This window comes from Triturus cristatus, chromosome 1_2, assembly GCF_964204655.1.
Source record: "Triturus cristatus chromosome 1_2, aTriCri1.1, whole genome shotgun sequence".
Taxonomy (NCBI): domain Eukaryota; kingdom Metazoa; phylum Chordata; class Amphibia; order Caudata; family Salamandridae; genus Triturus; species Triturus cristatus.
Window position 1 is genome coordinate 983924216 of NC_140580.1, and position 15541 is coordinate 983939756.

Genomic DNA, 15541 nt, shown 5'->3' on the forward strand with positions numbered 1-15541 from the left:
CATATCTATAAGTTTGCTTACCCAGCTGTTACTGGTAGACAGAGCGAGCTCTACTTTAAGATTCCAGTTCTTTCTTTTCAATGCCTGCTGTAGTTTTTATTAAATGTCAGTTACATGCATCACTCATAGTTTATTAATTAGTAGAGCAAATGTCTGAGCTTTTCACGCTGTTTCTTATCCATTTGTGCTTCATGGGGGCAGTCGAGTCTAGTGCCATCTGCCATACGACTTGAACTTACCTAAAACTCTCCAGGGACACAGTCGACTGAAAGAAAAAAGACAAGTAGTGTTAGGAATGTTCTGTCTCAACCACCCTGCTCTTGGCTCAAACAAACATTTAACACATTAGATAATTCCACCAAGAGGATGGCTGTGTGTGTGGGAGCAGGACTGGGAAGTCTCCTCAGCATGGGAGGGGCCGAGGGTGAGGCACGTGCAGTCATGTGTTGCAAATCAAGCATAGAAGGTGAGGCAAATAGTACTCCACCACTACACCAATATTACTACATCATGGAACACTACATCATCGGACGTTATATAGTTAAAAGCAAGTAACATACATAAGGGGTAAATAATGATAAAATAAGGGAAGACCATCTCCAGTAAATTCACTTGTTTTTTAAAAGCGGGTGTGGTGTTGGTCTACCCCCCACAAAAAAGATGTAATGTCTCACAATCTTAAAGTGACAATATGGTTGGCTACAATGTAGGGGAACTCAATATATTGACATGCAACCCTCCCCCCTCTGGGGTACACATAAGGAGTATGGATTCGAAGAGGCAATCTTTTGGAACCTCCCTTCATAACTGCAGAAATTGGGGAAGTTCAAGCACCCACACTAAGGTGCCAGCCACCGAGGGGAATAGAGAACGTGAACCAAGGGTACCAGCATGCAGAATCTAGGTTGGCAGAGTGTGGGCTGGAGCAGGCACTCGCGAAGGTCCTTCCACACACTATGGTATGGCTTGTGTACCTGTGATCTACTATTATCTGGCAAAGTTATCAATAATGGTGCCTGTGTCACAATGACAGCTCCACCTACTGGTAAACAAACTTTATGAGCACAGACTCTTTTCCATTTTAATGAAATATAGCACTGCATCAAGCACCATAACCTGCATAAGGAGCTGCTCTGTAGTGTCCGTGTCCCACCTTGAAGGCGTTTTGTGTATTCTAATGAAAAAATATAGATCTAATTGGGAAAGGGTAGAAATATATAGAGAGGAGGCTCCTGTCATAAAATACTCAATTGAATAATGGGCCAAGACAATTCTGTGAACCAGCCCCTACCCTACTTGCCTTCTTCATAGCAGATTTACCTCAGACTCTCTTGAAGACTGTATTGTTCCCAATGAAAATAAGTGCATTCTTCTCTATGCAGTTGATTTGGAGATAATGGACCATACACAAATCAGCTTGCAGAGGAATATGCTTAGGGGGCATATTGCGAGGGTGTGGTGGAGCACGGCGTTAGCATCCTTGGCTTAATGCTGCACTCCGCCACTTCTGAAAAGCAGGGCTGCACCGTATTTACAAGGATACGGTGCAGCCCTGTGTCTTTCCCAGTGCCGGGACTAATTTAGCCACCTGGTGCCCACAAAGACACCCTTGCACCATAGTGCAGGGGTGCCTGCGTTGAGGGAAGGTTGTTTATGTGCAGAAAGGTGTCTCTTGTGGTGGAGATAGGGGCTTGCAAATATGCCCCTAGATATGTTTAATAACTACTGTGAGTCCAACCAATAAATATGAAATATGAAAATAAAAATAAAATCTTAGCATTTGGGTCTAAAGATAAGCCATTTAGTGGTACATCTGTAAATTAAAAGTTCATGAAGTAGCCACATACAAATAATTGGGTATGAAATACCAGAAAACTTTCAACTGGAATACTCAGGTTGAAAAAGCTGGGCCCTGTTTTCATATTATCCGCACTTAAGATGTTTAATGGAAATGCCACTGGACTTTCTTTCGCACATATTTTAAAGGTGTATGACGCGAAGGCTCAATCTCAAAATGTATATAATCAGAAGTCTCCTGTCTAAATGGCAAAAATCCTTGAAACAAATAGAGGAATGCTTCCTTAAATCTATGTTGTCTCTTCCTAAATTCTCTATTGGACAAGCTGTAGTAATGGAATTTAAATTAACTTCCTGGTAACACAGAGCCATGCTTCTACCATTGAGATATGGGAAAGAGCTACTTGTTTGTGGCCAATAAATAATGCTAATAATTGCAATAATGAGGATTTAAATTGCGAACTAAAATAGGATCAGGGTAGAAGAAAACAGATTATGAGAGTAAGAGGTTATGTGGAGACCACTCAATATTTAGCAGGGCTGTGCAAAATTCACTTATTTTGCTTTTGCGTAATTATGAAAAAATTATAAAAAAATGGCAGTTATATTAAATGAAATGCAAATCCATCACTATGGGCTAAATTTTACTGTGAAATGAATCCTCACATCAATTTTTGGCATTAGAACGCATTTAAGTAAGAGCACTGCAAACAAGCACCTTTCATGTTCTGTTGTTCCTGTGCGTACGCAGTAGATTTTTACAGAGAATTGCACTATTTGCAGTAATTTTTTACCTCCACTGGCATGTAATTATGTGTAGCAATGTAACGCCGTGATATTGAAAATGCCACGTAACTAGCATAATACAAAATACCCCAAATTGCACAAATTAAGCCCATGCCTAGAATTTAGCAACTCACTTCGGGGCACATGCATCAAGGTATTTTGTGATCGCAAACAGTGCGATTCTCAAAAATTGGCTGTTTGCGATAGCAAAATGGCCTTCTGTAATGCATGAAAGTTTTTGAGATTCACAATTCAGGTAATCCCAATTTCTTGCGATTACCTAAATTGAGAATGCAAATAGGGAATCGCAATTTTATCTATGTATTACTTGTTAAGTGTTTATGTACTATCTTTAGAGACCTATGGTCTAAATAAACTATTTTCTGAATGTGAATCTGTAATGCCTGATTGGTATCACAGAAGCAAACCTTAGCTATGTGAGGCCTTCTTTCATCTCAGAGACTTTGAATGAGTAAACTCAGTATCTATCCTTTGCAAAAAACATCCTTGGGCTATAGCTTTCCACAGAGGACCGTTCTCACACCAATTTGTTACATGTATGTAAGTATTGATTGGGCCAGTTACTGTAAGGAAGTGGTCTGCAGAGTTATGTACATGGAAACAATTCCAAACTCTTGATCTTGGGTCAAACTTTGTTGATGGCAGTGTCCAAGAGCACGGCACAGGTGCCACACAGCGCTGCTTCAAAGACAGGTACTTCTCCTTTACGGCTAACTGGAGAACGGGATCTATGCCTTAAGGTTGCATGGAGGTCACCTAACTGGTGTAAGGATGACTGGCAGTAAGCTGGCTGTACCTTGGGGCTGCACGGAGGACAGCTAGCTGTGCCTTAAGGCTGCCTAGAGGTCAGCTAGCTTTTCCTTAGGACTGAGGATGCTTGGAAGGCAGCTAGCTGTCCCTTAAGGATGAGAGTGCTTGCAGGACAGCTAACTGTGCCTTAAGGCATGTAGAACTGACGTTTTATTTCTTGTTCTATTCTTTTCATTGGCTGTTCCATTTTACATATTGTCTGCAAAGGACCATAGCCCACCATTTTCTCCATTGCAGAATCTGCAGATTATCTTTGATACAGAGTTCTTATTTTGTTATACTCTTCAGATATTTCAGATCCACACATGGGGTAAAACTAATTTGTTGCAAATGGAAGCTTTCTAATTGTTTGGCTGAAGATACTTTGTGATCTGTGATCTACCTCCACAGCAGACATCTGCTCACCTGGCATCTATTGGTTTAAAATACATGTGTAAGATAACATGCATTTGTGGTCACTTGAGCTGCATTATCTCTATCATAAGTGAATTTGTTTTATATAAAACTGTTGTCTGGTCTTCTTGCTATGTTTGCCTTACCCAACAGTCTTTTTGTTGTAGAACGCAGTTGTTTTCTGTGCCTTAAACCTGTATTTTAATGAAATGTTTCATAGTGTTGCTATGTCTAAGCATATGAAACAGTAAGTTATTATTAATCAATTTAATAGAGCTCAATTCACCGCATCCAAAAGAATGAGTGGTGCTGCCCTCAAAAGAGCCATCTTTCCTCATTGTACAGCATTTTGTCACCTAACTAGTACAAGTGCTTGCATCCTTTGTATGCTGGATTGTGAGGCTGCCATTGGCTTCCTATGAATCATGCAATGGCTGTATGGAAATGACCAGCATGCATTATGCTTACTGTCTCTTGGCAGGTGTGTGACATCATTCATTGAGAGCCCAAGTACCGGTATGAGCATCTTGAAGTGTCCAATGGCTAAAGCAGGGATTTCAGCGACTTCTGGATGTCTGGCTGCAAACAGAAATCAGGAAGACAAACAAAACAAACTTTATAATGGGTTCAGTCACGATTTCACATGTCACGTAGCATATTAGTATAACTTACCTGCACAAAGAAAGTCATCTGAAGTTTTAAATTTCACATTCTTACTACCAGTTAGAATTAGGATATTTGTATCTAATAGTGTGGAAAATGTGCAAATATTTAGGGTTTTCTATACTCCTGGATTTAGGGTCTTGGACGGTAATGGGATAGCATTCTGGGAGGAGGGTGAGTAATCAAAAAACAATTTGTGGGTAGTTTACTACGCTACTAAGCAAACAAAACTACTCCTGTAAAATTCAGGATTAAATGCATTCTCAGGTCGAGCGAGAATATTGTAAACCCTATATATGCACATTTCGGATATGCATTGTCAAAGTGGAATTCATAGCAAATGGAAAATCCACTTGAATATACCTAGGAGTGGGGGTTACAGGTTTAGGTTTTGTTAAATTTTACAAATGCTTGATAATTTTGAAATTATGAAAGACGCAGCTGTGAGAAGACAATATGCAAGAACCAAAAAAACTAATTTGTTGAAAGAAACTAAGGCATGATGGACATGCCAGTCAAGTGCAGTTTTGGGAGCTTACACCTTTACAAGGAAATTAAATATGAAACCTAGGATTGCTTTACCGGGCCTTAATATTGTTAAAGAGAGTAAATTGTTTAAACCTCTTCGGTAATGAGAGCTACTGTTAATCAAGGACAATCATTCTCAGCTACTAACAAATATAGTACCTGTTACAAAATCACTCTCTCTCTTGCTCTGAGACTGACAGTGCCAGGGCCTGTTTGAGCAGGTAGTGTTACAGGAAGGCGACTGGTTATATTGCAGGCTTCATGCTGCCAGTCTTACTGAGTGTTATTGGATAGAGGGCTTTGCCATTGGTTGGGCTGGCTGCCAATTGAAGAGTCTGCCACTCAGCAGTGCTGCCTTCTGTGCCATGCAGGAGGCCGCACTGCTAAGTACCAGACCTTGGTATCATTTACTAGGTATTACCTCATGTGCAAGAGATACTTACAAGCAGCTGGCTCCTGTGGTACCTGGTGGAGATCAATTGCTTAAAGCCTTGTGCAGTAAAAATGAATTGTTTGTTTGCTTATAGAAGTCAAAAGTCATCATTAGGATTGTCTCTTTCTTTAGATTGTTTCCAGCAAAATTAAGAAATGCTGTGGTTTTAAAAAAAGTATTTATTTGAAATGTTTGTAATATTACGGAGATGAATTATAGGGTGGTAGTAACTATGTGATCACAGCAGTGAAGGCATGTGGGGTAAGATGAAAGGTAGCTCTGAGTAGGAGCGGGGTGTATTTTATGCTTCTGAAATTAATATCTAAAATGCTTTCCTCAAAGTAATGACAAAGTCTGAATACTGGATCACTCAACAAAGAGATAGGGATAGAACAGAAGTAGCAATGTGATTGTGGAAAATGGTGACGACCAGATTAGAGAGAGGTTCTTAAAAACAAAGCGGTCAGAATAAAGAATCTGTATGAAGGAATGTGGAGAGAAAGCGCATTCCCAAACTAAGGACTTAGGAATAGTCTAAAAGAACAGAAAAAGGATGAGGTCATGGAATGACTAAGCTGAGAAGTGATTCCTAGACAGTGTGCAAATTTGAACAAGAAAGGAGAAGCACTAAAGAGCAAGTTGCAAAGTGTTTTCCTTGTGACCATCTCATATTAATCACAAAAACCTCAAAAATACACAAAGGTCATGAGATTCAGTATGATTTGACTTATGCTTGAAAATGAGTACTATGTTTATGATGCTGTTAAGATTTCCAGCATCACATTGTCCCCATTGTGTATCCACATGTAATTTGACAGATCGGCCCCTGGTTAACTGTGAGGAGAAACTATGGCTGCTGTTACTATACCTGAAAGTATCAGCATAAAGTTCTATGCTATGGTACTGACGAAAGTAATGTGGGAAAATCCATGGACTGTGTGAAGGATAGTAATCAGGAACTGCACGCTACTTCACTGAAGCGAACAAAACTTTGCACACTCCAAGCAGATAAACCTACAAATTATAAAAATTACGAAACAGGTACGAAACATTAACCTGGGGATGCGTTAGCCAGAGAGATCTCTTGCAGAATTAATAATGGATTAAAGGTACTAGAGGGCACAGGAAAGGATGCATGTACTCCAGCAGAGAGAAAATAGAATTTGTGTTCTGTTTAAGGAAGATATGGGAAGATTTTATTGACATGAAAACCTTTGAAGCATAGAGAAGATGTGCATAATGGCAACCTTAAATGATCAAAAGTGATCTCTAGATGTTCGTGGGTGAGGAAAGAGATAGACAACACGGATGAAAAAATAAAGTGGGCTGGGTTGAAACAACAGGTCTTGTGAGCATAATAAGAGGAAAGGATAGTGGGGAATGACCATTCAAGGTAAGGGACATGGTAATAGAAAAGTATTCAGATTGGGTTGAGTCTAGAGGATAAAAGGAAGATTCAATGAAAAGAGAGGAGAATAGGAGTCAATGTAATGATAGGGCTAATTGTGAGCTTCTGATTTGAGATACAGCAAAACCATGTTAAGAAGAGACAAAGAATGACAGTTAGGTGAAGAAGCGTCCAGAGAAAGTTTCATCAGTACAGGTAGTAAGATGGCACACTTGTAATATTCAGGAAAGATACCAGACAAGAGTAATAGGTGCTGTGAAACAGGCAATTAGCAAGAGAGAGACTGAGAGATTAGGATGGGAGGGAAGAAGACAGTTGAAGCTGCTGTAGGGTTTTTATAACATATGAAGAGGAGATTGAGCCCAAGAGAAATATATATGGGAAAAAAAGAAAGGCGGACCTGCCTTTTGCCTACATGGACATACCATGACAAATGCAGTGTTTTCTCTTTCCCCAGGAAACATGTTTTCCTAATTTCTAGGTATTCCTAAACTTACGAGTCATCCCTGGCCTAACATATTCTTCTGACAGGCCTAGATGTGCGAGTTGAAATAAGACTGTTGATTGTAATGAACCCTCGGTGCGGGAGGGGACAGAGAGGCTATCAGTTGGTGTAAACGTATGATGGACAGAAAACTGAGGGGCAGATTTACTGGCACTTTACACCGAGTTCGCTTCACAAATGGCACTCAGACCAATGCAAAGTGTTGTACTGGAATTTACTTTCCAATACAAATACTGATTTGTGTTGGAAAGTATCCCTTAAGTATGCAAAGCAGTTCTTTGTGCTACTTTGCTTCAATGGGTCAATGGGTCAAGATTTTAAAAGTATAAATCTACGACTAAGAAATAGTATGTAGTGCTGGAAGGATATCAGTCTAGTACAAAATCTAGGCTTGACATCAGGCACACACCCTTGCACTATGGTGCATGGATGTGTGCATTGGCACATGGCATCCAACAGTGTGCCACCACTAGGAGACTAGCCACGGTGTTGTTCTTGTCTCTCCTATTAATGCAACGCAGTGCCACAATTTAGTAAATCTCCCCCTGAATTTCACAACAAACTGCAGGAAGGCAAAAACATGCCCAGCACCATGAACATGCCTGTAGGGTGCATGGACTTTGACATTTGTTTGTATATCATGGCTGGTCATCATCATGTGTGCATTTAGAGCTGTCTGATTGTTCTGTGAGTGTTCAAGGATGCTCTCCTGAGATGCTTCAAATAGATACATACCAAACAGTTTCACCATCTTGCAGGCCTCACCGCTTTCTGAGACATTTTGGGTGTATTCCAGGACACTGTGATCAAAGTCCCCATCAACAAATCGGATGTCACTGGTGGCGAGATCTGAAAATAAAACAACAGCAACTGCTTACTCACACTGTAGGAAATGTGGAGGAAAGGTTTACATATTACATGAAATGTATTAAACAAAATGTAAATGTACTGTAAAAAACATCTGAAAAATAGGTTAGCTAAAAATAATCACTATATCGGTACTCAAAACAAGCTAAAAACAGTGCCATTCTTCTTCCACTAGATAAAGATAATTAAGACAGTTGACAGCACCTTCGTGTAGTCTTAAAATGATGTTCCCCATAGAAACTGCTGCGTTTTAACAATAGCCTCAAATAAGTATTTACTCATAACTTATTTAACTGTTTTATTAATCTGCATGTATCTGAATTAAAAAGTGGGAAATATATTAACTGTTGCAACCAAAATAGCATCTGACAATTTCTTATAATGGTATCAAAGTTTGTGTTGGAAGGACACTGATAGAGTTTATTATGGAAACGTATTAGCCTTTTGGCTCTGACTAACAATGACTGAGCATGAACAAGGCAGTGCTGGCTGAATGCTTGGCTGGCATCTGCTTTTGATGTTGGCATGGAGTATGTTTAAGTGTGGTAGTAATGGGCAGGAAAGTGTCTATCAACCTTCATATTTGAACTGTTCTTAGTGCAATCTACAAATGTTTCTAATGTAATGGGAAGAACAATCTGAAAAACACGTTTAAGATCAATTTATAAAGTATATAAGTGGGAGGCCAAACATTAAACCATATGATTTTCACAATATATTAGGCAAAATAATGTGCCTCGAGTCAATAGTACTTGTATTTCACTTTTTAAGATGGAATCTGCGGCTCTTTCCACACCATAGTGCTTTTTGCTGTATACACAGGCAAAGTTGCAGGGGTACTGGGGAGGCGTGTTGCAGCGACCCCTAAATGATGTCCACAATAGAATTGTGGACAGATACTGGTTTTGTTATTATCCACTTTAAGAATCCAGCAGAGCCAGTCATAGGTTTCTTCACTTTACTTCATGTTTCAGGTCAGGGCTGACACAACGGCTGAGTAGCTGACAGTGGCGGCTCATCCATTAAGGCAGAGGAGCATCGCCCCACTGCAGGCAGCGGAGAAAACATGAAAAATAAAATGGTAATATAAAAATGTTATTATAATTTTATTTCTTGTCCTGCCAGCAGAGCCGAGCTTATCGGCGGGCGGTGACATTATTGGTGATGGACAGCAGCGGGGAGGAGGAGTGGTGGGCACTGTACATGTGCATGCCGGTTTGGCTGACTGTCTTGAAACGTGTTGTACAGACAGGAGGGGAATAGGCATAGGCTCCCTGTCATGAGTGAGTGCCAAGGAAGCCCTCTGCAACCAATCCAGGCACTTCTCTCATTCTGGTTAATAGTATTGCCAGCATGAGAGCAGCGTCTGCACTGGTTAGGGGAGTTTATTAGACTCTGGGAACCTGTGCTGGAGCCATGGACTGCAGGCACCGGAGGAGAGGACCAGGCAGCTGGTAAGTACACTTTTAAATTTGTTTGTTTTCATTAAATGTTTCTTTTGACTCACTGACAGGCACTGTGGGAAACTCGCAACTCCAGAACTCTCAATCGTAGTCCGTTATAACCACTGGTTGAAATGAACCACAATTGAAAGTATTCTTCTGGGTCAAAATATTCTGCCTGCGCTGCTCCGCCACTATAATTTGACAGCAGCCGCCTCTGGCATCTAAGGCTGTTTTACGTTTACCTGCTCTTTTCAGGCCTCTGCATGGTCATTGCTAAAGATATGTATCACATAAGCATACCCAGCTTGCTCTTGTGATATATGCTTAATAAAGTAGGCAAAGTTAGCTGCCACTAGATGGCACTGTAAACCAGGGCTTAATACAAGAAAAACCCTACACAGAGAGGGAGAGTGTGGGTAAGGAGGGTCCAAGGGATATGTTTAGAGACCAGCTACAGTATGAATCCCCAATCAACAAACATCATACCAAAAAATACTGTGGGTCTAAAAGTTCTGTGTGGATACCTGATATATTCAGTAGAGTGAAAACCATCTGGGGTATACCCAAAAAGGTTGAGTTCCCATTACCCACAAAGGTGGCTATTCATCATCTGGGAACTCTGAGCTAAACCATAACAACCAACCACTTGGGTAATTATGGCGGTTGTATGGTAGTCCCAGTCGTGGGTGACCAAAGGTAGGGTGATGGTTTGCAGTGCCAAGAATATAAAAGGAAAAAGTGCTATTAAAAATGGCTATCAAAACACAAACAATTTTATTCTGGTGCTGTCTCGATGCCACTTTAAAAACAGTGCGTGGACAGTGTAACAAATAACTGTCAGGGTGGCGGTCTACATGTTTCGGCTATCGGACCAAGGTACATTGGCAAACGGAGGAACCACAACAACCGAATACCCGGAGCAGGAAGGGACAACCACAACCAGGGACCAGCACGAGCACAACGAATTAGTTGTGAATCTTAGTACCAAAGTTTTGACATCTGATGAACAACGAGTCCTCAATAAAGGTTTGGAGTTTGTCCCTACCAATGAAGGAGACCCATTCCAGCTCCGCTGTGAATTGGCTAAATTCTTCAGGAAGATACGTCTTCACTTCTTCTTTAAGGACAAAGAACGTACAACTTTTGCAGATGATTCCCCTGACAGGAATACAGGCCTGAAAATTGCCTCTACTTTCAACCCTCCAGTTCATCTTGTTCCAGATCGCGTAAAAGTATTTGAACAAGCAGTGATCCAAGACATTACCACCTATAATGCCAGAGAAAACAAGGTTTATCATAATCTTTCGAAGAAGGACAAACAAGCCTTAATGGCACTTGCAAAGGATGATTCCATCATGATAAAACCGGCAGACAAAGGCGGAGCAATTGTCATTTTAGACACAGAGACATACCGCACTGAATGCCTGAGACAACTTGACAATCTTGCAGCGTATAAACCGCTCTCTGAAGATCCTACTCCCAGACTCACGAGAGAGATTAAAACCCTCGTTGATGATGCACAAGCTGCTGGTTGGATCACAGAACAAGAATCTAATTTCCTAACCACCAAATACCCGGTCATGCCATACTTTTATGTCTTACCAAAGATCCATAAAGAACAAAGACCACCTCCAGGGCGACCGATAATATCAGGTATAGGCTCTCTGTTAGAACCTCTTTCCACTTTTGTGGATTTCTTTTTGCAGCCGCTCGTGAAGGAGATGCCGAGTTACCTGCAAGACACCAAGGACGTCCTGCGTCTGCTTCCAGACATTGTTTTTGACACGGAATCAGACATACTGGTGAGCTTCGATGTGGAATCTTTATACACCTCTATTCCACAAACGGAGACTCTAGAAGCCATAGAGAGTCTTCTAGAAATGAGAACCCTCGACACCATCACACCGGTTCATTTCATTATGGAATGTGCCAGGTTGGCTATGATGGAAAATTTCTTCAGGTTCGAGGAGACAATTTATCTGCAAGTCTCAGGAACATCCATGGGCAGCATTTTCGCGCCGAGCTTAGCCAACCTGTATGTCCATCTCTTCGAACAGCACAATGTACTCAGACAGTCCAATCCATTTAGAGAGCAGATAAAGATATGGAGAAGGTACATTGATGATATTCTGGTAGTGTGGCATGGGTCCCTTGCTTCTCTGTTGGATTTCCATGCATGGCTAAATGAACAGAACGATTTTTTACGTTTCACAGTAGCTTATGACAAAACTCGATTGCCTTTTCTAGACATCGTGATTTGCCCTGACCAGGGCAGACTGGGGAGTGAGCTATACAGAAAACCTTCCTCAAAGAATTCTCTTTTGAGCTTTCAAAGTTACCATCCTAGATCACTCCGGGAAAATTTACCCATAGGACAGTTCCTGCGCATTCGCAGGAATTGCTCTGATCTAACCACTTTCAATCGTCATGCAGAAGAGCTATCTAGTCAGCTACAAGATAGACAATACCCAAAGAACTTGGTCAGACGCGCTTGGAAAAGAGCCACCAACAACCACCGTGGGGCACTTTTAGAACCTCCAGTACCAAAACCACCATTGTTGAGAATGACCTGTGTCAATACATTCAGCACGTGGTCTAACCATGTACAAAAAACGATCAGGAGACATTGGCGGATTTTAAACATAGGGAATGAGGCTTTACCACCTCCCCTCTTCTCTTTCAAAAGAGGTACCAACCTTAGAGACAACCTAGTCCACACAAGAAGACCACGGGCGAAACCCACCACAATTATCAATACCCTGTGGAACTTGCCACCGGTACAGGGGCATTTCCCATGTGGCCAGTGCTCTGTTTGTCCTCAAACTCAGTCAACTAAAACCATCGATATTGGTACCAACTCACCATGGATCCTAAAAAAACACACAAATTGCAACACAGAAAGGGTGATCTATCTCGTAACCTGCCCCTGTTCATTGCGATATGTGGGTATGACCACAAGAAAGATCAAAACTCGCATTAATGAACATAAAAGCACTATCAGACGGAGTAAACAAGCCACCAAACTCACCAACCACTTTCTGTCTTTGGGTCATAAACCGGAGGATTTGAGATGGGTGATCTTAGAACAACCCTTCATCCCCACTCATGTTACAGACATCAGCAGATTTTTGTTCTTAAAAGAACAAAAATGGGTGTTCAAACTCAAAAGTGATCTATCAGGTCTCAACGACGATATCCCATGGTCATCCCTGTAATCTGCAACTTTGTGAGACATCAACACATGATGTAGCTTTAAAAGTTTTTTGATCTCTATCATTCTTGTAAACAGGACATCACTCATTTTATCTGGAGTGTCTATTATGAGTAAATAGTCAATATCCCCTCCTTTGGGATCTCTGAGTATTACACATGGCATCTTTATCCCCCAACTATGTTTAGGTTTCATATTCCTAACTCTGACAAACACGTGATAACAGATTAGGATTTACCACCCCCCCCCCTTTTTTTAGCATTATTGACTGACACCACCTATGGCTTTAGTAAACTATACCATCGGTTTTTATGCAACATCGCAATGTTCACATCCTGATTGCGCCACCATTACAGCATACATTTTATAATTTACGCTAAGTGGCCTTTCGGATTATTGGAATTCCTTATTCCTATAAATATGTGACATCACACTGTTCATATCCTTAGGGTGACACTTTCACAGCATATAATCGTAATGTACGCTGAGTGGCCTTTCATACGACTTGCGCTTCGCTACGCATCAGTTTGTCATATAATACACCTTGATTGTACCTCTTCGGCAGACACTTCAATATGTCGCCGATATACGCTCCGTAGAGGAACTTTGTTATACAACTACATTACCCAAGTTCCCCTCTGTTGAGAAACCAGACATGGTTTTTGTCCCTCTAAGCTCCCCATAGAAAGTGACGAAGTCGGACGCTCTTTGGTCTTTATTAGGATACTCCCCCGGCCGGTCCGCCACCTCCCCTTCCAGCTCAGCTGCTAGCGCGGGGTACCGACGGAGAGGTGAGTCCTAAAGCGCGTTGTTATCTGACTTTTGTTTTTGTCTTTAGACATTGTATTAATACCATACGCATAAGCCATAGGTGAGGCGTGAGTCTTCAAGCGTGATATGACACGTCTTTATGTCTTTCTAGATCTAGCCAGAGTGTTCACTTCTTCAGTTACCGAGCACTATGGCTGTTCTAATAAGGGTCTTAATGCGAATTTAAAAGACTCGTGTTGCATTATTGACCCGCTCCTAATCGTGTGCCAGCACTACAGCACACTTTTAAATATGCTAGCATACACAGACATTTGTGTTATCAGCGGTTGATTACACTTGACTAGACTGTTTGATTCTGCCATTCCTTCATAATTGCATTTACAAACGACACATTGTGGAAGTGTTTCTCCCTCCCCCCACTATAACACAATGGGATATACTACCTTGGGGCTAATTACTGTACGTATTGATGCTCTCTTCCTTATAGAGCGGTGCCTCCAGTCCTGAGCGGATGCCAGGCGAGGCGAGGTACATACCCGAAAATTGACGGGTAAGTACATAAGCAACTTCTTGATATGCCTACCATTTTGTGTAAACAATACTTCTACTTGTATTGTGCTAATGACCGCTAGTACACTGCATCTAGCCGTATTTGTGTTGGATATTGATACTTTTCAGAAATGATTGATTTTTCTCTTCTATTGTAACTAGGTTCCTGTTTTCCCCCCCCCCAAAAAATCCAGGGAAACGGACTAGCATAAAAAGGTCGTATTGGGAATCCATCCCAACTATTAGTTTACTTAAGTTTCCTTTTTTCACGGTTTTTGCAGTAGCGCATAAGGTCCTGATGAGAGCTTGGACTCCATAGTCCGATAGCCGAAACATGTAGACCGCCACCCTGACAGTTATTTGTTACACTGTCCACGCACTGTTTTTAAAGTGGCATCAAGACAGCACCAGAATAAAATTGTTTGTGTTTTGATAGCCATTTTTAATAGCACTTTTTCCTTTTATATTCTTGGCACTGCAAACCATCACCCTACCTTTGGTCACCCACGACTGGGACTACCATACAACCGCCATAATTACCCAAGTGGTTGGTTGTTATGGTTTAGCTCAGAGTTCCCAGATGATGAATAGCCACCTTTGTGGGTGATGGGAACTCAACCTTTTTGGGTATACCCCAGACTGTAAACCAGGGCCCTGAATGTTTATGACTCAGGCTGCGCAAAAGCTTTTGACAAGCCTGTATAAGGTTATGGGCAAAGGAACCACAGAAACTAGGCATGTTGCTCAGTCTCTAGTTTAAAATGCTTCAACGAAGGGCCTCATTTAGACCTCGGCGGGCAGGTTACCCAGTCACAACGGTGACGAATATCCCGTCTGCAAAAATACAAATCCCATTATATTTCCATGGGGATTTATATTTCGGCAGATGGGTTATCTGTCACAATGAACCCGTCTGCCGAGATCTAAATCGGGCCCGCCAAGCACTAGCTCACTCATGGAGGGAGAAGGGAAGCACAGGATCCCACAGTTATGTTTGAGTTTCCATTGATATTTGTGCCATTGCTTTTTGACCTCCACATGATAACAGGTCATTCAGGTGGGTAAAAAAGTGTATGGAGTAGGCCTGGGTGAAATTTAAATTAGGCTGGCGTAATTTGCATAATATTTTGAATGTTGCCAAATGCTTTATGTGAATTTGGCAAAATTATGCCATTTCACAATTTCGCAAAATTATGCTGCTACTTGCGGCACAAATATAGTACAGGGACAACTCGAGGAACCAGAATGTGGGTGGCTGTTGTTTGTTGCTGTTCTGTTTGTTGCACTTTTTAGTCCAGAAGGCATCCTCATGTCAAAAATTCATGCACAAATGCATTTTTTACTAAAATATAGT

The 15541-nt window shown here is 41.3% G+C and overlaps 1 protein-coding gene across 1 annotated transcript in view; it reads right to left on the reverse strand.

The window, feature by feature from the left end:
- Positions 1-239: 239 nt before the first annotated feature.
- The window catches only part of LOC146868519 (olfactory protein-like), a 36281-nt gene continuing 20979 nt past the window's right edge, over positions 240-15541 (reverse strand). Inside the window, exons 4-6 of the mRNA XM_085615672.1 lie at positions 8080-8193; positions 4276-4386; positions 240-265 (exon numbers count right to left, since the gene is read on the reverse strand). Of these exons, the coding sequence (XP_085471798.1) occupies positions 240-265; positions 4276-4386; positions 8080-8193 (251 nt within the window). The remainder of the gene's footprint in view (positions 266-4275; positions 4387-8079; positions 8194-15541) is intronic.